The sequence below is a fragment of the Lissotriton helveticus genome, chromosome 3_1, assembly GCF_964261635.1.
Source record: "Lissotriton helveticus chromosome 3_1, aLisHel1.1, whole genome shotgun sequence".
Classification (NCBI taxonomy): Eukaryota; Metazoa; Chordata; class Amphibia; order Caudata; family Salamandridae; genus Lissotriton; species Lissotriton helveticus.
Genome location: NC_136061.1, coordinates 53248986 through 53271572, shown reverse-complemented (window position 1 = coordinate 53271572; position 22587 = coordinate 53248986). Strand labels below are relative to the sequence as shown.

General features: G+C 48.1%; 1 protein-coding gene across 2 annotated transcripts in view; it reads left to right on the top strand.

The window, feature by feature from the left end:
* Nucleotides 1-22587, top strand: part of LOC144822097 (alanine--tRNA ligase, mitochondrial-like) — a 246721-nt gene that overhangs the window by 85709 nt on the left and 138425 nt on the right. For both annotated transcript variants that reach the window (XM_078679220.1, XM_078679221.1), the window contains exons 14-16: nt 9294-9434; nt 17147-17284; nt 21625-21734. In XM_078679220.1, the coding sequence (XP_078535346.1) occupies nt 9294-9434; nt 17147-17284; nt 21625-21734 (389 nt within the window). The remainder of the gene's footprint in view (nt 1-9293; nt 9435-17146; nt 17285-21624; nt 21735-22587) is intronic.

Below are 22587 nucleotides of genomic sequence, written 5' to 3'. Positions count from 1 at the left end.
CTAGAGCCTCGGTCTGCGCGGCTCACGACGGAGGTGTGTCTGGCCTCTCTCGTCTGCACACCGGGAGCTGTGGAGGTGAGGGGCAGCTGGCGGGAGAGCTGGGCGATGGGTCGGCTGAACGTCACGAAGCCTGCACAGAGAAGACGCCTAATAGCCCCCCCAGGAAATGCCCAGGAAATGCGTTGAACAACTGGAAAGATCTATGTTAGCACTAACATCGGCTACCTCTATGTAACCCTCATCTGCACAAATATACCTTCTGCATTCTGACTTGAACAGCTTCAGTGCAGCTCGTCTCACTCGTTTTTGCCAATATGTAAACGCTGAAGATCGTATTTGCCCCTGAGGCTGGGTCTGCAGATCGCATGCCGAAGTGAAGGCTGATAAAGGTATTTACTGTGCCCCACTCGTTTTTTGCTAGATAAGTCACATACTTATGCCCCATTCGTTTTCATTTTGAAAAGAAAAGAAAAAAAAACCTCTTTTGTTCAAAATGGCCGGGGCCATAAACTGAGCATTTAATGCCCTCCTGTACTGCCTGAACCCACGAGGCCCCTCAGCAGCTCCACTTAAGATAACAAAACTGAGATAAGACTCCCCATGGCATGCAAGATCCTGAGCCAGCCAGAATAGAATGTGAAACTGCTCTTCCCTCCTATGAAAACAGCAACAACTAAAAGAGGACTAATGATTCTATCCTCCCTACTTGGCGGCCATTTTTAGACTACTCTCTCTCTCATTGGCGGCCATCATGGACTAGTCTTTCTGGCTATCATCATTTACTATCGGTACCACAGACTTTACATAGCTCTGTATTGAAATCTTTGTGTGCTTAAGTGCCTGCCTCTTATTGCAGTGTTATATTACTATTGGTATTCTGCACTTTATGTAACCTGGTGTTCTTGATGTGCTTAAGTGTCAGCCTTTTACTGCAGTATTATATTACTATTGGTATTCTACACCTTATGTAACCTACACCCACTTTCACCTTTCCTCACCGACAGTGCACCGATTGCTACCTCATTTATGGGATTTAGTAACTCATTAGTAGTTTAGCCCTATTCTAGCCTGTATTTTATATGCGGCAAGCTGCACATATCTCACCTCTATCCCCATCATCCACTGTCCGCTACCGCATTTATTTATTTACTTATTGGTTTTTCATTGTAAGCTACGTCACGATATTGCACTGATTATTACTACCTCATTCAATTCGCTCTGTCAGGCAAGCTGCGCCCAGCCACTTTCTAAGCCTAGACTACACTGCTGCTACCTTGTACACTCTGATATGTAACTTAGCTTCCACCTAATAGGCCTTACCTCGCATAGTTGGTCACACGGTGTAAGCTGACTGCTACCTTGTATATAGGATACATTTGGTAAGATGCTCCCACGCACTGGCTGTTCGGGGATCACACTGACTTCTACCTCTTATATCTTTGCTCACTCACTAGTGTCTTCCTTGGCCCTGTAACTAGCGGCTGACAGTTTGTACTATCGCCCTAGTTCATACACCTAACACCACAGCCTTTCTAAAATGGAGCTCAACGGCAAGCACACTTTTAGAATTAACTACCCCTCCACCCCTCTCTCCAAAAATGCCACTAAACGTTTTAAACACAACTTCTTGAGGTCGCACCCGGAAACACCCTTTGCTGACACCTACTTCTCATCGGGCAATGGAGCCCTGAATACTGATATCATCTTCCACACCTCACGCAGAGCCCAATGGAGAAAAACTTTCCTATCTCTACTCACAGTCTCCACCACCAGGAAATCAACCCATGGCTTAATTCTCACCATCACACCTTCCCACCTCTTCCCTGGCAGGTCTACCATTACAATCTACAATAACGGGATTGTCCTGATCCAATCCACGGACAAGAACCTGGAAATACTAGACAACCTGTTCCCCAAGTTCAAAGAGCACCTCTCCAAGCTGCGGACCCCCACCCAGAACTCCACCAGCACTATCACCCCTGACGTCGCAGCCACCACCTACTACACCTCTACCCCCTGCACCCCAGTAAATGGCCCACCTGCTGTTAACGCCCGCCACTCCCCAAGGACAGTCACAAATATCTCCACCGCACATACTAGCAGCTCCTCTAACATGACCCTTCTTATCCCCACCCACACCCCCTCCATCCCTCTCCCCCCGGACAGAACATCGCCCACCCACAACACACCACCATTTGAACAAGCCACCGCCCAAAGTTTATCCACCCCCCCTCCCATCCCCCCCTCGACAGACACCTCTCCCTCCCCATCTCCCTCTCCACTCCCACCCACGTGTCTCTCACACCCGACACAACAACTCCCACCCACAACACGCCTACATCTGCACACACCATCACTCGGAGTTTATCCACCCATCCACCCCATCCCCCCCACGGCAGACACCTCTCCCTTCCCTGCTCCCTCCCCACTCCCACTCACAACGCCATCCCCCTCCCAACACAAGATACAGAACAAACCTCCTCCCTTACCCTAGCACCCCCCTCTCTCCCACCTCCTATTCTTAGCCCTCACTACCCTCCTGTCTCCCCCACTGTCTTCAACCTTCACTCACTCTTCTACTCACCTGTACCGTCTCCCACTGAAGTCACTACCTATGCTTCTCACTCACCGCCTGCCTCACCTTCACCACTCACACCCCTCGCCCACAAACACGTCCACACCTTGAATACCATCCCACTCATTAGCACCGCGGAACACCTCAGCAACCCTCCTGACCTGACTTTATCCACACTCCAACAAGTCAAAGAGGAAATTTTACAAATGAAAAAAGACGTCCACGCAATCAAAGACCTTCTCTCCTCACAGCCCAGTCTACCTCCCACCATCCCACCACCCTACAAACGACGCACCCTTCCTACATACACTCGCCCCCGACGACACCAGCAATGGTCTACTATCCCCGTTCGCAATAATTCCCACCGCCCCCGTCGTGTTCTCAGCCCCTTGGCGGACCACGACCTTTGCTCTCTCCTACGCTCTTATGGCCCAGGTCCGGTAAAAGACTTTTCCAATTCGCACATCCCCATACCCACAATTCCCACAAACCCTCTGAGGCTCCCAACACTCAACAACAGAGGCTCCGTCCCTACCAACCTCAGGAAAGTTTCCCTCACACTAGATAGCTCGACCACCCTTCTCTCTCCCAAACTCAAATGCATCCTACTAAACTGCAGATCGGCCCAGAGACATTCCACCGACATCGCGGATCTTGTCTCAAATAGGGAGCTAGACCTAGCCATTCTAACGGAAACGTGGCTCACTGAAGCCTCTACCCCGATTATGGACATATTAGTCCCCCCCAATTATCACATCATTAGGCTGGACAGGTCTACTGGCAAGACGGGCGGGGGAATTGCATGCATTTTTAAGAGCAACCTCTCCGTTACTCAAGTCACCTCCCCCTCCCTTTCCTCCTGTGAACTCCTCTGCCTAGACATCACCAGTGAGGGCAAACAAGTCTGTACTTTACATCTCATCTATCACCCGCCTGGTGACAATCTCATATTCACCCAACAAGTCATGGACCTGATCACTTCCAATGCCGGTCGGCAGACCACTCAAGTCTTCCTGGGTGACTTCAATCTCCACTGGAACGATCAGAAAGACACCGTGGTGAATAGTCTCAAAACTTTCCTCAATGCGCTTGACCTCACCCAATTATGCGATAAACCAACACACGACAAAGGCGCGATACTCGATCTCATCATTGCCAAAGAGAACGCTATTCAACTGGAGGCGATTCTACCCTGCGATTGGTCAGATCACCACATTATCACCTTCTTTATCAACGAAAAAGTTAAACCTAACCCTACTCAACCAATCAAATCCAAAACATGGAAAAGGGATTTGAAGAATCTTAACCCCTCCACCCTACCTCCCCACATCGGCAACCTCCTCCTTCCCCCTTCAGGTGCCTCGGATGTTCAATCACTGACTGACCACTACCTTGACTCTATGAATACAATAGTCAATGAAGTCGCCCCTCTGCAACTGAAGAGAGTCTCCACCAAAATTTCTAACCCCTGGTATGATGACAGACTCAATGACGAAAGGCGTAATATGCGAATGGCAGAGCGCACCTGGAGATCGGACCCTTCAGCACTGCATCTCAAAAAGCTTAAGAACAAGAGAAATGCCTACTTTAGGAAAATAAAGCGCACAAAGTCGGACTTCTTCAGCCGCCAGTTGGACCAAGCGAAGAATAGGCCAAGAAAGCTGTTCGAGCTAATCAAGACCCAAACAAAGGCACAACCCACACAATCAAATAGCACAACAAATGACACCCCACACTGTGAAGCCTTCTCTGCTTTCTTCAAACATAAGACTGACAACATAAGAAATGACCTCATCATGGATGTAAACCGATACTCCAACTACACCAGAATGGCAGACACTCAACCTAAAAACATGGCATCCTGGCAGTACTTCGATACCTATTCGGAAGAAGCTATACACAAACTGCTCTGCACCTTGAAGCCCTCTAATCACCTCACAGACCCTCTACCTGCTAATGCTGTAAAAGACTTTATCCCCTTGCTCCTCCCTCTCTGGACCAAGATCATCAACAGCTCTTTGCAACAAGGACACATTCCAGACTCCCTTAAGGTGGGGCAAGTCACGCCTATACTCAAGAAACCTACAGCTGATCCGTCTGACCTAAACAACTATCGGCCCATCACCAATATCCCCACCCTGGCCAAATTGCTGGAGAAATGTGTCCAACTCCAACTAACAAAACACATTGATCAATTTGACCTCCTCAACCCTCATCAATCAGGCTTCAGAGCGAAACATAGCACGGAAACAGCTATGACACACGTAATTGATGACGCCCTCCAAATTCTGGATCGCTATGAGTCCTGCCTCCTCATCCTTCTTGATCTCTCGTCAGCATTTGACACGGTCAAACATGAGAACTTGCTGGAGCTGCTAAGTACTAGAATGGGGCTATCGGGAACTGTTCTCAAATGGTTTTTGTCTTTCCTTCACAACCGGTCTCAGAGGTTCAAGATCGACAATGTACTATCTACACCTGTGCCTGCAGATCTAGGGGTTCCGCAAGGATCCACCCTCTCCCCCACACTGTTCAACCTCGTTATGGAACCCCTCGCCACCTTGCTTCAAGCATCCAATGTTCAATTCCATATGTACGCTGATGACACACAACTCTACCTAAAGTTACAATCCCCGGAAGATATCAAACATCTGAATTCCACGCTTATTAACACCCAATCTTGGCTGGCCGATAATCACCTCAAACTAAATGCTCTGAAAACTGAGTTCCTACTCATCTCACCCCCGGCGAAAATCTCCACCACCCAAACCTGGCTCAACAACCTAACAGCACTCAATGTCCAACCTACCATCGTGGACTCGGCGAAATCCCTAGGCATCACACTCGACGCCAAGCTCGACATGCAGCAGCACGTCAGCAAAGCCACAAAAGCAGCTAATTTCCAAATTAACACGCTGAGGAAAATTAAACACTTCCTCCCGGCCAAAGACTTCCAAACTGCTGTACAAGCTTTAGTCATCCCTCGAATAGACTACGGAATTGCGACCCTCAGCGGTCTCCCACTATCCACAACAGCACCCTTAAGAGCCTCCCTGAACGCTGCCGCGAGACTCATTACTGGCTCTAGAAAGCATTCGCACATATCCCCAGACTTAAAGTCTCTAAAATGGCTGCCTTTTGAAGCCAGAATACAGCTAAAAATTGCAACTATGACACACGCGGCCATACACCACAAGGCACCCAACTACCTCGCTCAAAAGCTGTCTATATCAGGAGGTTCGAGATCCAATAGAAGTACAAAAAATCTACTCCTGAAACCTCGTAGATTCCGGAAAGTGAAAACTTACAAACGCTCCTTCTCAGGAATGGCACCCAGGATCTGGAATGCGCTCCCTCCTGAAACCAGGCTAATCTCCTCCACTGCACTCTTCAAGAAAGAGGTGAAAACAATCCTTCTGGCCAAGATCTCCTGATCGTTATAGATGTTGGTTCAGAGACTCTGCATTGCTTTGTACCACTGCTCAGCCTATCCCCTGGCACTATACTCGACTTGTTGGGGGCACTGCTATGATACTCTCTTACTACCGACCAAGATATGATACACGCTGGTTTACTGATCCACCTGTACACCGTTGTAGTGGGATCAATGACTTGTGCTGTTCTATATTACTTCCTTACCTGATTGTATATGTATTGGTTTTATGTATGTTTTTATTATCCATGTTATTACCATGTTATTGACTTTTATACTGTTCCCATTATCTCTGTTTACTCCTACTGCCCCTTCCCTGTCTTTGTGAAGCGCTCTGATATCTGTAAGGATCATGTTCGCGCTATATAAAACTTTGAATAAATAAATAAATAAAATAAATAAAGGAAAACTACAATGTCCCCATAGCCAATGTTCTGGACACAGGACTGGTCTTCGAGGCCCTCCTCCATAGTGCTTTCGTTCCCTCGGTCTGCAGGACGAGGCCTTTGAGATTCCGTCCCATAGAAGACCTATGTCATGAGGAGAGGGTGTAGCCTAACGGCTAGAGCGGTCGACCTCTAATCTGGGGAATCGGGCTCGAGTGTTTACAATGATGCTAAACAATCTGTGTTTCTGGGCAAATCACTTAATCTCCCCGTGCCTGACAAAAATGAATCTGTAACGAAACTGGCGCTCACGTAAAGCGCTCTGATACTCGATGTCTCGGGTCTAGTTTGCGCTATGTAAAACTAAAAATAAATGTACACCCGATATTTTGTCCACAGCACTGGGTTTTTGAGGTCTCCCGTAGAGGAGCCGTGAGAGGAGCCTCTCTGTTCCAGTGCCTGCTCCTATGATCTTTCCTTGCGAGTCTCCTCTGTGCCTGTTACTGAACACTTCCTGTCAAGCTCCTCTCCTTTCCTCTCCGTTCCAGTGTCTGCTCCTATGATCTTTCCTTGCGAGTCTCCTCTGTGCCTGTTACTAAACACTTCCTGTCAAGCTCCTCTCCTTTCCTCTCTGTTCCAGTGTCTGCTACTATGATCTTTCCTTGTGAGTCCCCCCTGTGCCTGTTACTAAACACTTCCTGTCAAGCCCCACCCTCTCCTTTCCTCTCTGTTCCAGTGTCTGCTCCTATGATCTCTCCTTGCGAGTCTCCTCTGGGCCTGTTACTAAACACTTCCTGTCAAGCTCCTCTCCTTTCCTCTCTGTTCCAGTGCCTGCTCCTATGATCTTTCCTTGTTAGTCCCCCTGTGCCTGTTACTAAACACTTTGTGTCTAGCTCCTCTCCTTTCCTCTCTGTTCCAGTGTCTGCTCCTATGTTCTTTCCTTGTTAGTCCCCCCTGTGCCTGTTACTAAACACTTCCTGTCTAGCTCCTCTCCTTTCCTCTCTGTTCCACTGCCTACTCCTATGATCTTTCCTTGTTAGTCCCCCCGTGCCTGTTACTAAACACTTACTGTCAAGCTCCTCTCCTTTCCTCTCGGTTCCAGTGCCTGCTCCTATGATCTTTCCTTGTGAGTCTCCCCTGTGTCTGTTACTAAACACTTCCTGTCTAGCTCCTCTCCTTTCCCCTCGGTTCCAGTGCCTGCTCCTATGATCTTTCCTTGTTAGTCCCCCCTGTGCCTGTTACTAAACACTTCCTCTCAAGCTCCTCTCCTTTCCTCTCTGTTCCACTGCCTACTCCTATGATCTTTCCTTGTTAGTCCCCCCGTGCCTGTTACTAAACACTTACTGTCAAGCTCCTCTCCTTTCCTCTCGGTTCCAGTGCCTGCTCCTATGATCTTTCCTTGTGAGTCTCCCCTGTGTCTGTTACTAAACACTTCCTGTCTAGCTCCTCTCCTTTCCCCTCGGTTCCAGTGCCTGCTCCTATGATCTTTCCTTGTTAGTCCCCCCTGTGCCTGTTACTAAACACTTCCTCTCAAGCTCCTCTCCTTTCCTCTTGGTTCCAGTGCCTGCTCCTATGATCTTTCCTTGTTAGTCTCCCCTGTGCCTGTTACTAAACACTTCCTGTCTAGCTCCTCTCCTTCCCTCTTGGTTCCAGTGCCTGCTCCTATGATCTTTCCTTGTTAGTCCCCCTGTGCCTGTTACTAAACACTTCCTGTATAGCTCCTCTCCTTTCCCTCTCTGTTCCAGTGCCTGCTCCTATCATCTTTCCTTGTTAGTACCCCCTGTGCCTGTTACTAAACACTTCCTTTCAAGCTCCCCTCCTTTCCTCTCTGTTCCCGTGCCTGCTCCTCTGATCTTTCCTTGTTAGTCCACCCTGTGCCTGTTACTAAACACTTCCTGTCTAGGTCCTCTCCTTTCCTCTCTGTTCCAGTGCCTGCTCCTATGGTCTTTCCTTGTTAGTCTCCCCTGTGCCTGTTACTAAACACTTACTGTCAAGCTCCTCTCCTTTTCTCTCTGTTCCAGTGCCTGCTCCTATGATCCTTCCTTGTTAGTCCCCCCTGTGCCTGTTACTAAACACTTCCTGTCTAGCTCCTCTCCTTTCCTCTCTGTTCCAGTGCCTGCTCCTATCATCTTTCCTTGTTAGTCCCCCCTGTGCCTGTTACTAAACACTTCCTTTCAAGCTCCCCTCCTTTCCTCTCTGTTCCCGTGCCTGCTCCTCTGATCTTTCCTTGTTAGTCCACCCTGTGCCTGTTACTAAACACTTCCTGTCTAGCTCCTCTCCTTTCCTCTCTGTTCCAGTGCCTGCTCCTATGGTCTTTCCTTGTTAGTCTCCCCTGTGCCTGTTACTAAACACTTACTGTCAAGCTCCTCTCCTTTTCTCTCTGTTCCAGTGCCTGCTCCTATGATCTTTCCTTGTTAGTCCCCCCTGTGCCTGTTACTAAACACTTCCTGTCTAGCTCCTCTCCTTTCCTCTCTGTTCCAGTGCCTGCTCCTATGATCTTTCACTGTGAGTCTCCCCTGTGCCTGTTACTAAACACTTCCTGTCAAGCTCCTCTCCTTTCCTCTCTGTTCCAGTGCCTGCTCATGTGATCTTTCCCTCTGAGTCTCCCTGTGCCTGTTACTAAACCCTTCCTGTCTAGCTCCTCTCCTTTCCTCTCTGTTCCAGTGCTTGCTATGATCTTTCCCTCTGAGTCTCCCCTGTGACTGTTACTAAACACTTCCTGTCTAGCTCCTCTCCTTTCCTCTCTGTTCCAGTGCCTGCTCCTGTGATCTTTCCTTGTTAGTCCCCCCTGTGCCTGTTATTAAACACTTCCTGTCAAACTCCCCTCCTTTCCTCTCTGTTCCAGTGCCTGCTCCTTTGATCTTTCCCTGTGAGTTGACCGACACTCTTTTCTTTTCAGACGCAGCGCTTGTCCTGTATGGTGAAACATACCGCTACCCACCTCCTAAACTTTGCCCTCCGCCGCGTCCTGGGAGAGAGCACCGAGCAGCGAGGGTCACATGTCGCTGCTGACCGGCTGCGGTTTGATGTCAGCACCAAGGTAAGAAGGGTGTGTGGGTTTGCAGAGCACTGGTGATGGCACGGCAGATGCAGAATGGAAGACGAGTGGACGATGGACATATAGACAGGTTCATTGCATTACTTACCCCACAATCTGTACGAACCGCGTGGTGAACCCAGCATGTTTTAGCCACTGAAAACCATTAATATTTAGTATTCATTCAATCAATCAATCAACCATTTGTAGAGCGCGCTACAAACCCGTGAGGGATTCATGTTCATATACTTACACATTGACGGCTTTAATGTGGCCGGATCTCAGGGAATGATGAGTTGGTTAGACTTGCTTATGGAGTTGGTTTACACCACAGAGTAGCAAGGAACACTTTTGTCACATAGAGAGCCTCATTTATGAGGCTGTGCGTCACTTTTACGCCGCCGGTGCGTCACTTTTTGTGACGCACCAGCAGCGTAAATAATGTGCCTTGTTGCACCATATTTACAAAGTGACGCATCTAGGTAGATGCGTCACTTTGTAAACCCCTGCGCCACATTATACCTGCGCCAGATTAACGCAAGGAAGGGTCGTAGAAGTGACGCAGTGAAATCTATGAGATTTCACTGCGTCACTTTTAGGACGCCGTTGCGTCAAAATCTTGCGCCTGCCTCACAGCAGGCGTAAGACTGACGCAAGCCCTTTCACATGGGGCTTTCCCCATGTGAAAGGGCGCATTGCTGGAGTTGCGTCACTTTTGTGACACACTCCAGCAATGCGTCACTTTTGCGCTTACAGATACGTCAGAAATACTGACGTATCTGTAACTCCTTGCGACATGATGCGTCATACATTAAATATGACGCATCATTGGTGTCGCAAGGAGTGGTATGAGTCTGCGGTGAGGGGTTAGGCCCGGTTGTCAACCTTCTTTTATATAATTATATAATTAATTAATGATTGATAATCATTAACACATTCCAGCTTTTACGAAGGAAGGTGGGAAGGGTGGAGAGGGGTGGGGGCTGAAACGTGTTCTCAGCTGTGTGGGCTTGGAAAGGTGCAGAGGTGTGGGGGCTTGGAAAGGTGCAGAGGTGTGGGGGCTTGGAAAGGTGCAGAGGTGTGGGGGCTTGGAAAGGTGCAGAGGTGTGGGGGCTTGGAAAGGTGCAGAGGTGTGGGGGCTGTCTGGTGCAGAGGCTTGGAGGCTGGGAAAAGGTGCAGAGGTGTGGAGGCTTGGAAAGGTGCAGAGGTGTGGGGGCTGACTGGTGCAGAGGCTTGGAGGCTGGGAAAAGGTGCAGAGGTGTGGGGGCTTGGAAAGGTGCAGAGGTGTGGGGGCTTGGAAAGGTGCAGAGGTGTGGGGGCTGTCTGGTGCAGAGGCTTGGAGGCTGGGAAAAGGTGCAGAGGTGTGGAGGCTTGGAAAGGTGCAGAGGTGTGGGGGCTGACTGGTGCAGAGGCTTGGAGGCTGGGAAAAGGTGCAGAGGTGTGGGGGCTTGGAAAGGTGCAGAGGTGTGGGGGCTGACTGGTGCAGAGGCTTGGAGGCTGGGAAAAGGTGCAGTGGCATGGGGTTTGGGAAGAGTGCAGCGGGCTGAGTTGTGGGGGCTTCCTCCTGAGCTCTGAAGTGAATCCTGTGTTTGTAAGGATCATTCTGCCTTGGTGTGGGCTCTCACATGTAACTTTAAGGAAAGATCCTCATCTGGACGAAGACGCGCCACAGGTCAGTCAAATGAGCACTGAGAGAGGAGAACATGTAAGGTGTATTTCATGGTTTCATGAGTACAGTGTCCAGAATTGTTCCCTGAATCAGTCAGTAGGTCTATGTTTTGTTCAATTTATCATTTATTTTTTAAGTACTTGCATGAGAACCAATTTCAGTCACAGAATGTGTGTATATCAGCCTGTCCTCTGTGAAGCACATTGGTTATACGCAAGAAACTATTACTATTGCCAGTATTATTGCAAATACTTTTATTATCACTGCACTTACTACTGCTACTATTATTATTTCAGTTATTTTGACCAATTTCTAATTAATTTGTAACTATTAATACTGCTAATACTTTTTAGGTCTCGCCAAGGCAGCGCACATGCGCTGCTCGAGGAGGGCCTTTAGCCATTGGTCTGCTCATTTTCAAGCACGCACTCGTGCTTGTTGCGGCTTCCACCTTGCGGGAGCGATTAGCGGCGCGCCACAAGCACGAGTGCAGTGCTTGAAAATGAGCAGACTGATCTCCCAAGTGCGCGCACACGCAACACTCGCGGGCTCACCTTCTGCTCCACCTCTCTCTCACATGGGCGCACCACTTGCAGGCGGTGTATTTTCAGCAAGCGCTTCCCAGGACAGTACTTGGTTAAAATAAATTTCAACACACAAAGACATACAATGCACCACTGCCGCAAACTACAAGCAGAACTTGGATTCAGGAACCCCTCGCGGGCTCGCCTCCTGCTCCCCCTCTCTCTCACGCGCGCACCACTCGCGGGCGGTGTATTTTCAGCAAGCGCTTCCCAGGACAGTACATGTGAAACCCACAAAAAAAACAACGGCCAAAGAGAAGGCTATGTGTTACTCTTCAAACGTAGTAAACAAAGTCTGAGTAATTCTTACCCATAAGGCAACAGATACCAGACGGTCACCTAAGCTTCACAACTACATTCCTCAACTCCTACTAAAACACATACGTCCAAGTTCTTCCCCTTTCATCCTTCACAGTGTCAAAGTCATCCCATGTCAAAAGCCCACTCAGAACCCTTGCTCTGTCTGCATGCCCCATACCCAGTCCCAGACTAATCTCACCAAACCCTTATGCACACACCTAAATGCATCACAGAATCAAAGGCCAACCAATTGGCAGTGTGTCATTCTCAACAACACACTTCTGCATCTTTCACTTCTAGGCATTTGCTCCCTCACTCTCCTCTACTTATGACCGCATATTCTGCAGAACCAACTGTTTACGTCCAAGCAACAGCTGTGACTACATTTACCACATGCAAGCATGTGCTAACCCAGCTCTTCTAGCCCAGCAAGCTGAGTCCTGAGTCTTCCAGCACTGTGAAGCAATGCATACTCGGACAGACCTGGTATGTGCAGTAATGCACACTCCAGACATACTTATGCCTCGCACCCACACATACAAGAAGTGTTAAGTGGCCCTCCGATGGATGGTATATATACTTCACCCCCAATCCAGCCTTTACTTTTCAACCACAGACCACTCACGGTGGGCTCGAACCGGAGCCAATTTATCCGTGGGTCCCGCCATCTTGGGTGAGGAGCTGGGTGAGCAGACTAGTGCTCTGCCCCTCCCGCCCCCACGTGCATAAAATGGCACATTTTTATAGGGAGCGCAGCGGGCACGCCGAAGGCTCGCCAAAAGCGAGCCCGTCTGCGGCCGTCCGCGCCGGACCCGCGCCTAGGGCCAGGACCCCTGCGCCGGCCCAAGCCAACCCGACCTCGAGGCTTACCTATACCAGCGAGGCTCTGTGGGCGTTGAGGTACAGTTTAAACTTAGCAGGTTGCACAACCCTGGAGTTGGGGGTTATCGCAAGGAAGGCCCCTCTCATATGTACAAACTGTTCTCAAGCCTTGCCTAGACTATGCTGGATTCCGATTGCGCCCCCCAGGGACAACAAGGAAAAGCCGGTGAGGAAAAGTCATCCTTCGGCTAAGTGCCTCCTCCTTAACGCCAGATCTCTGGGTAAACATAGTACAGAAATAGTGGAGCTGATTCAGGACACTGGAGTGATGATAGCCTTTATCACGGAGCCCTGGACCGATGCCGCTTCTGGCCCTGACATAGTGAATGCTACACCGTCGAATTATGTCTGCTATACCCAAAATCGAGAGAAGAAGAAAGGTGGTGGTTTAGCTGTCATCTACCACTGTTCTTTCAGAGGGTCTTTTTAACCGGGGCCCACAGGCCTAGATGAGACTCTTATTTTTAATTTCACCTTATCTGACCATCAAACCCTCAGAGGCTGTCTAGTCTATAGGCCCCCTGGGACAAAAGCCCCATTTATCTTAGCCCTGGGTAAGTTAATAGAAGCTGCTGCCAGTGCCCAAGCCTTTACTTTACCAGGCGATTTTAATTTTCACCTAGAATGCGACTCGGACCCAGACACTCGCGACCTGACTGACCTACTACAGGGGGTGGATCTGAAGCAATTGGTCTATGGTCCGACCCACAAGGCAGGGCATACCCTGGACGGGATTTTCTCAAATCACCCGAGCCTTAATGTTTTAACAGTCCAGCCAATTCCCTGGTCAGACCATTCAGCAGTATATTTTAATGTTATTCTAGCCCCCCCTGTGAGACCATCTAGAGCCAGATTCACTCCAAGGCAGGTTAGGAAATGGAACAACATAAAACGAGAGGCGCTGGAAGGTGTATTAAAGTCATCCCTGGAGCCCCTCTCAGGAAATGCGGAAGAAGCAGTTTTGGCCTATACTAGTTGGCTAGAGTCAGCATGTTTACAACTGGCTCCCCCTAAAACTTCTCTCTCCACACGCTCAAACCCATCCGCCCCTTGGTTCTCTGAAGAGATTAGGGACCATAAAATTTTGTGTAAAAAAAGGGCAAGAATCTGGCGGACAACCTTTAGTGAGACAGACAAAAAAATTCTCAATACCGAGCAAAGAGCCTACACAGAGAGGATACAGCAAGCAAAACGAGCCATTTTTACGAAGAAGATTAAAGAAGCCAGCAATGCCCCGAAGGAACTCTTTCGAACGGTGTCTTCCTTGACAGTCCCCAAGACCATAGAGGTACCCCCCAGTCTTCTACTTTGCAAGAAGCTGGCCATGTTTTTCCGTGAAAAAGTCGAAAAAATCTTCTCTCCTCTAGACAGTCAAATAACAATTTCTCCGGAACCCTCCACTATCAACTCGGAGTTAGACAGCGGTCCGGAAAAACTCCTACAATTCACCCAAATTAGTGAGAAGGAGGTAGTGAGCCGACTTCAGAAGATAAAATCGGGCTCCCCTCACGATCCCTGCCCTGTTGCAATCGCCAAACTAGTTCCGGTCACTATTGCAGCCGGACTTACTCCCCTCTTCAATCTCATGTTGGATAGGGGGGAATTTCCCGCAAAATGGAAACGAGCCTCCATTTTACCCCTCCTAAAAAAAAACAATCTGGACATAGCCGAGTTGAACAACTACCGGCCTATTGCCAGATTGCCCCTTCCAGCTAAAATTATGGAAGTCGCCTTAAACACGCAGCTAAGTACCTTCCTGTGAACGGGAGAACATCTAGACCCATGCCAACACGGTTTCTGTGCAGAACATAGCACGGAATCCGCCCTAATCAAGTCTGTGGAAGACATTAGAAGAGTGTTGGACGAAGGAGGCAGAGCCGCCCTGATCCTGTTGGATCTTTCCGCGGCCTTCGACACGGTCCATCACAAGTTGTTGGTGGACCGGTTGAGGGCCTGCGGAGTTCAAGGAAAGGCATTGAAGATCCTACAGGCCTTCCTTTCCAACAGGACTCAGACGGTGGCACTGGGGGACTTTGAATCACGCCCTTTTGCGCTCCCTTGTGGAGTGCCCCAGGGCTCCTCCTTGAGCCCGACCCTTTTTAACGTGTATGTTTCCACCCTAGCGCCGATAATTCGATCCATTGGTTTTAACCTCACAGCATACGCGGATGATACGCAGATAGTTGTGTCACTGCTGCCGGGTGAAATAGATAGCACAGCGGACAGTTTCAAAGGCTGCATGCGAGAAGTGGGTAATTGGATGGCACAAAACTGTCTTAAGCTCAACTTGTCAAAGACAGAAGTGCTACTCTTTGGCTCCAAAGACAACTTATGGTCCCCGAGATGGTTGCCAGAAGAAATGGGAACTCTACCCTCCCCAGTGACTAAGGTGAAAAATGTAGGCATCCTGGTTGATGATTTATTATCCTTTAAACCTCAGATCAACGCACTTGCCTCACCCACGCACTTTATCCTTAAAACAATTAGGAAAGTGCTGCCTTTTTTGGAGGTAGAGCATAGAAAAACAGTGGTCACCAGACTAGTCCTCTCACGGTTAGACTACTGTAACAGCCTTATGCTGAACGCCCAACAGGGCGTACTAAACAAGCTCCAGATCCTACAGAATGCAGCCGCACGCCTGATCACAGACACCCCCAAGTTCGCATCGGTTGCCCAGGACCTGGTGAAACTGCACTGGCTGCCAGTTCGGATACGAATAACTTTCAAGGCACTCTGTGTGGTCTTTAAAGCATTACACGATCTTGGCCCTAGATGTATGAAGCTGCTATTCCACTGGCATAAGCCGGCAAGAACCCTAAGATCAGGGCAGCAGGCGCTGGTATCAGTCCCCAGAGTCAAGACAGCAAGATGGGAGGGCAGGAGTTTTTCTTTAGGCGCAGCAGTAGCCTGGAATAAACTTCCCCTCAACATCAGACAGTTGCCCGACCTGTTATCTTTTAGAAGAGCACTGAAGACCTGGCTCTTTACTCATTAAAGCTCCTCACCCTCACACCCTAGTTCAACCATGTTAGCGCCAGGACACTTCCGGGTAACAGTGCGTTTTTGGATTGTTAAAATAAATAAATAAATAAATAAACCATGGTGGAAAAGCATTCAAACAAGAACATGATAACATGGCAACAATTTTGCTGATGTAAAAAGTATAATGAACTGTACCGTGCTTAGTTTCTCTGAATAACTGTTCATCCTCAAAGCAAACACTTTTCTCCACCGCCTCTCTGTGCCCTCCAGCTCTGCTCTGTTTTGTTATGCGTGAATGCTCATGTATTTTTAGCGAATGAAAAAAAAAATAGCTTTAAGAATTTGGAAAATATGTGGCTTAACTGTTTGCGCTGCCAAGTTTGGAACTGGGCAACTTGGATCGAGTTTGTGAGTGAGCATAATATCCTGGGCTTGTTGGCAAATACATTACCTAATTGCCCATGCCTACCTAAAACAAGCATTGGGATAGCCAATAGGTCTCACCTTTGAGAGCTTATAAGTGTTTATTTATCCAGAACAATATCCTTGGTGCAACACCATCAAGTGGTGCATGGCTAAACACTTATAAGGTCCCAAAGGCGAGACCTATTGGCTATGCCAATGCTTGTTACTATTGTTATTGGTATAAATATTGGTGTTGGCATTAATATTATTATTATGATTGTGTCTACTGTTGTTTTTTCATCTCGTGGCCGGTTGGAATGCTAGTCGACCCTGGTCAGGCTCTGCAGTAGGCGCTGTATTTTGCAGGCAGTTGTGAGTGGCTTCCTGCATCAGCTCATGAGTATGTTGATGTATATGACAGCCTTCAGAGCAGGAAACACTAGAACGAAGGCCTTCACATCTGAGATAATCATAGTATACGTGTCCAAGAGAGGCTCCCGCCGCTGGCGACATATGTGCATAAATATTGATCCCAGAATCTTCAAAGCACATTTATTTCCTGACCTGCTGCTTCGACTAGACTTTGTCTTAGGGTATAGACCATCATTAATTGCATGTGTTTGCTCTACTCTGCTATAATGCCAGAGACTGAGACTGCCAATGCCAGGTAGAAGTGCAGTCCCTGCGCAGCGTAGGAGAGCTGGTCTTCTCTGCGGACCCATCACTGTTACTTTCTGTTACCCGTGTTGTTGCTTTATTGGCTGCCATCATTTCTGTGTTGCGTGCTCCTGGGCATCAGCCTAACACTTCCTCTCTTCCCCTTGGAACCTCCTAAATGTCAAACCAGTGCCTGTGTCCCAAAGGCTTGATCTGAACCCTCATCCCTCCTGTAGGCTCCAGTAACCCCTCAGCAGCTTCAGGAAGTAGAACGTGCAATCCAGGAAGTGATCCAGAGGAACGAGGTCATCCACACCGCAGAGGTGCCGGTGAAGGTGGCGGACAGCATTGCGGGACTCCGGAAGGTGGATGAGGTAAGGAAAGTGGCCTGGCACCCACACATTTATTGATGTTTAGTTTATTCTACAATTCACAGAGAAGGCCCACTGTGTATTAGTTGGAGAACAAATGGAAACCATCTGAGGTTTAAGACAATTGGGTGGTAACAGGAAATATTTTGAGTTGTGGAGGAAATGCCACGTGCTGAGGAGAAGCTAATGCCACCAGAGAGATACTGCTGATGTCACTAGAACTGATGTATTTCTAGGGCCTTGTTGGGGCCCGACACATAACTAAGTGTAGGATTTGAAGTGTAGGCCATGCTGGAAACATACCAGTCTCTTCTATTCATAATATGCAATCTAAAGACATGCCCTGGAGTGAGATGTACTAAGCAAAGTGACTTGTGTTCATAAATGTTTTCTTTAAGATGCTGTGCTTCGAGACACAGATTGCAGCATGATTGTTCATATCTGCACCTGTTAAAGTCCTGTCCCCTTTTAGAGTCAGCTCAAGTCTGCGGGAAGGTTTTCTGGCGGGACTGTATTGCGTGCCTTTATCGACTTATGAGGAGCTGTGGTCACAAACGTGTCCGACACACATGGAACGCTGAGTCACACCATTTGAATCTTTTTAGTCTCCTCTATAATGCACAAGACGTCACTGTCTTTTTGGGGTGCAGGAAGGGATCCAGGGGCACTGGATGACGTGCCCTCTAGCGGTGTGTAATGCAGTAAAGCGGAAACCTGGGATCAATAGACTTGGCTTAGTCAAGAGATGGCCAATATTGGTCCGCTCCTGTTGACATACATGAAAGATGTGGAAAAGGTGTGGCGCAGCGGCCAGGGCTTCTGACTCCGGACCACAGGGTTCACGGTTCGATCCCCTGACCGGGCGGCAGGTTAGTACAGCACCATGTGCTCGCTTAATCTTCCCGACGGCCCCCAGCGCCTTGACACCCTTGGGTAATTGTGTGCTTTACAAATACTGGATTAATGTTCAGGATAACCAATGACCGTGCAAATGATTCCACGTCAGACTCATCATATGTAAATGTTTCCCTGCTCAGTATTAAGAAACTGTGGCATGGATTTGCCTCCCATAGACCAAAGTTACAAACTCTTGACATAAAATTGGTGTATGCCCCATCTGCTATATTTAGAGTGTATATCTATGCAATTCTTGGCAGACATTCCACTCCTTACTTATGCCTTCTACCCCCCTCTTGGGTATTCATCAGGAGTCTCCAGCCATCTCTGTTCTGGTTTTGTTTTCAATCTATCTCCCAGTGTCACCCTTCTCCTTGCGGTTGGCCTCCAGACCTGAGTGCCATGTGTTCCTTTGCCTTCCTCTTTCCCTCTTCCTTTGAGTGTTCCAGGTCAGCGCGTGTCTCGTGGTGTTTGATGCAGGCTTGTGGAGGGTGTGACCTATCCAGCCCCAGCGTCTTTTCATGATTTCTTCTTGAGCAGGGAGTTGGACAGTCTGCTGCCGTAGGTCGTTGTTGCTGATTGTGTTTTGACAGCAGATGTAGAGGATTTTCCTTAGAAAGGTGTCGAAGGTCTGGACTGGTCACTGTTATCCCCCATGTTTCTGCTCCATATCGAAGGACCGCTTTTACATTGGTGTTAAAAATCCTCATCTTGGTTTGCAGCGTTAGGTCCTTGGACCTCCAGACCTTCCATATCTGAATGAAGGCAGCCTTTGCTTTGTCGATTCTTGCCTTGAAGTTGGCGTCTGTGCCACCTGTGCACTGCCTAGGTAGGTGTAGACCACAACCTCTTCCAGTGCAGCGCCTGCAAGTGTGACTGTGGTTGTGCTGGCTGTGCTAGCCTTCAGGATCTTGAGTCTCCCCTGTGGATGTCGGGGCTTCGAGTGCTGATGTGTCTGCCACGTTGTCGATCTTCTCTTGCATCTGCAGGTGGATATGGGAGAGTAGGGCCAGGTTGTCTGCAAAGTCCAGGTCATTGAGCCGAGTTCAAGGTGTCCACTGGATCCCATGTCCTCTCTTTGCTGTGGATGTCTTCGTGATCCAGTCGATGGCCAGCAGGAAGAGGAAAGGCGAGAGCAAACAACTCTGGCGGACTCCGGTCCCCACTTGCTTCCGTGAGTGTTCCTCCATGGACTATCATGCAGGTCATTCCCTCATAAGAGTTCCTGATGACTCTTGCAAGTTTATCTGGCACAACAATAGTTACAGAGGAGTTTCCAAAGGATCTCTCTGTCCACACTGTTGAATGCTTTCTCATAGTCGATGAAGTTGAGATAGAGGGGGAGTTCATTCCATCGACCTTCCAATCCGCCAAAGTCTAAACAGGGCTCTTAGTCCCTTCATGACGTGGCCAGGCTGCTTTCCACCCAACCAGCGCCTAGTAACAGTAAGTAGCAGATTCACCTACAACCATGTGTGTCTGTTTTCTATGTTTAGCTTCAGAGGTTTACATTTTAAACCAGGAGCTGTTTTAAGGGCAGGAGCTGTGATTGAATGCCGAATATGCAACTATAAGAGAACCGGTCTTGTAGCGCCTTGATACCTGCAGGTTAAGAGAGCTTTATAAATCCCCGTTTCATGTAATTTAATTTCATTTTGTTGTCTTTCATTCGCTACCAAAACGAAGGACGTCTTGGAAAGGTGTTTCTCTTTGTACATCTATTACTCGTACCTGAAACAGTGGAGTGTTTAAAAACCGACTAGCTCTGGAACTAAGCGCTATCTTAACTGGGAATTTGCTGTCCGAAGTCCCTAGGGCATGGTGCCTCTACTGATATAGAGCCAAGTAAGGAGGGTAGCTGGTGCAGTCCCAATGGGAGCGGATTTAACTCTGTAGTCAATTCGACTATCCTGTTTTTGCCCCTAGAGAGCAGAAACCACATGAAGATGGCAAATGTTAGGAAAGTGACCCTTTATCTGCTGGTGATGACGCAGTGCTGCGGGATGTTGGCGCTTTCCTAGGGAGTGTGATGCAGCCGAGGGTGGTGGGTGGGCAGTTAGTGTGGCGACCGCCCTACATGGGTTGTGTGTGAATATCATCTTTAACAAACTCTTTAGGTCTGGCCTAAGGAGTGTATGCTGTCCTGTATGAATTGTGATTTTAAAGCTCACAGTGCACTCTGTGTCATGCTTGCCAAGGTCTCCTCATTTATAAACATAACACCCTACTTTTCAACCCTCTCGGCTCCCGTTGTCTCATTAAACTATATTCATTTGTCGCTTTTCTATATCGAGGCGTGTTCTGTCGAGTGTCTCCTCAGCATGTACCAACTGGATAAGTATCTCTGAAAAAAGACTCCTGTGACAGAAAAGCAAGTCTTGAGAGATTCGGCATTTGGATTAAAAGCTATGAGCTGGTGTCTAGTTGCAAAGTAAAAATTGTGTTACACCAGCACTTGCTTTCCTCCCCTGGTGTGCCCAGACCGTGAGGAGCTCTGACCTTCGGGCACAGTGACCACAGCATCCACATGATCGATTCACTCTCAGCCACTGCAGTCATGTCCACCCATGGAAACGTGACAAGATGTGGCAAGTGTGCATTTGATTGTGCTGGGTGTTTAGGGCCAGGGAGCAGACAATGAAGTTGTTTTTCACAAATACTATTGGGGGTGCCATAGTATAGAAAGCTCTGAAGAGAGGCCAAATGTGGCCAAGGACCTATCCATCTTTCAGAACACCACATTCCAGTTTTATTACATTTTTAATCTTAAATCACTTCTGTGCCACTTCAATCCTGTCTGCTGAGTTTACCCTCTTGAATCATGTTAGCCAAAGTTGGGAATAATAGTATACATTCTGAAAAAGTTTGGTTTGTAGTAGGCCTGGGCGGTAAATTCCGTTTTGCTTGCGGAATTTGGGTAATTTCGCGTTCCGCAGAGAACGCGAAATAGCCGAAAATTCTGCGTTCCACGACTTCGCACATTTTTTTGCTTGTTAGCGTTTTCAAAATGCGTGTTCGCGAGATATTTCCCCCCCCCCCCCGAGCACGCAAACAGCAATTGCGAACAGGAAAAAAGCATTGCGAACAAGCAGTTCTGCATGCTTGCAGAATTTCTGCGTGTTCGCGGAGATTTTTTACCGTTTCGCGGAGATTTGCGTAACGCCTGATGAAGCCGGATGAAGTAATTGACTCTAACCTTTGGCGATAAAATGTAATGTGATTGCCTTACAAAAAATGTTCAAGTCTCTGGCTCCCTCAAGAGTAGAGCCCTAGTTTATTCCACGACCCTTCACGCTCTCTGCAGTTTGTGTCTCATAACGGTTTAGCTGGTTGTGTCGTTATCAGGATTTGTGGGTAGTACACATAAATACTGCTTGTTGATTTTTAATAAAATCTGTGCATTAGCAACTTTTTGTCTCTATTTCTGCTCCCCTTCACCTGCTCAGGTGTATCCAGATCCCGTCAGGGTGGTGTCAGTTGGTCTCTCTGTGGACCAACTACTAGAGGAAAATTCCCAGGCTGGGACACGGACATCTGTGGAGCTCTGCTGTGGCACGTAAGTTCCGTTCAGTCGTCCACTCCTTCGCAAATAAATCTTGCCGCATGATATGAAGCTTGCGAGTTTTGCCTGTTTGTTTGCAAAGCTCTAAACAAAGCCCGTTCTTTTGTCCTTCTGCTCTTACATGTTCTCTGGTGCTTTTAGCACAAATACTCACACTCAACTTAACTGAAAGCATGATCATATTACCCCTGACTTAATTCAACTTAACTGGCTTCCCATTGAAGCAAGGATCCGCTTCAAGATAGCCTGTCTGACACATTAGGCCATTCACTTCAATATCCCCGTTTACCTGGCAAAAAAACTTGAGTTCTCCGGTTTCAGACGAAACTTAAGAAGCTCCAATACCCTACTACTGAAACCACCTAAATTCAACAAAAAAAGAACTTACAATCGCACTGGCCGAAAGAATTTGGAATGCCCTTCCGACGGAGATCAGAGCCAACCCCTCGACTGCCTCATGCAAAAAACAGGTCAAATGGCTACTTTTGGATGAACCTCATCAGCAATAGCCTCTACGTCATTTGCTAGACACTTCCCTCTCGTGCTTGACGGTCATTTTCATTTTGTGTTTTGAAATTTGGGCTTGACAATCATTTTTACTGGGGTATTGAAATATATTTTGCCGTTCTTTGGACATAGTGTGATGCTTAAACGGTACGGCCCGTCTAGTAGGGCTTTTACCTGTTTGTTCACATGCTAACTCGTCTTCCCCTAGCACCCAGATTTACTTTTATGTTTCAGGTTCCTCTTATGTTGCCTTCCTCTTTGTAAAGCACTCTGATACCCGTCTGGGTCTTGTTGGCGCTTTATAAAACATTTCAAATAAATAAATAACTGAAAACACACC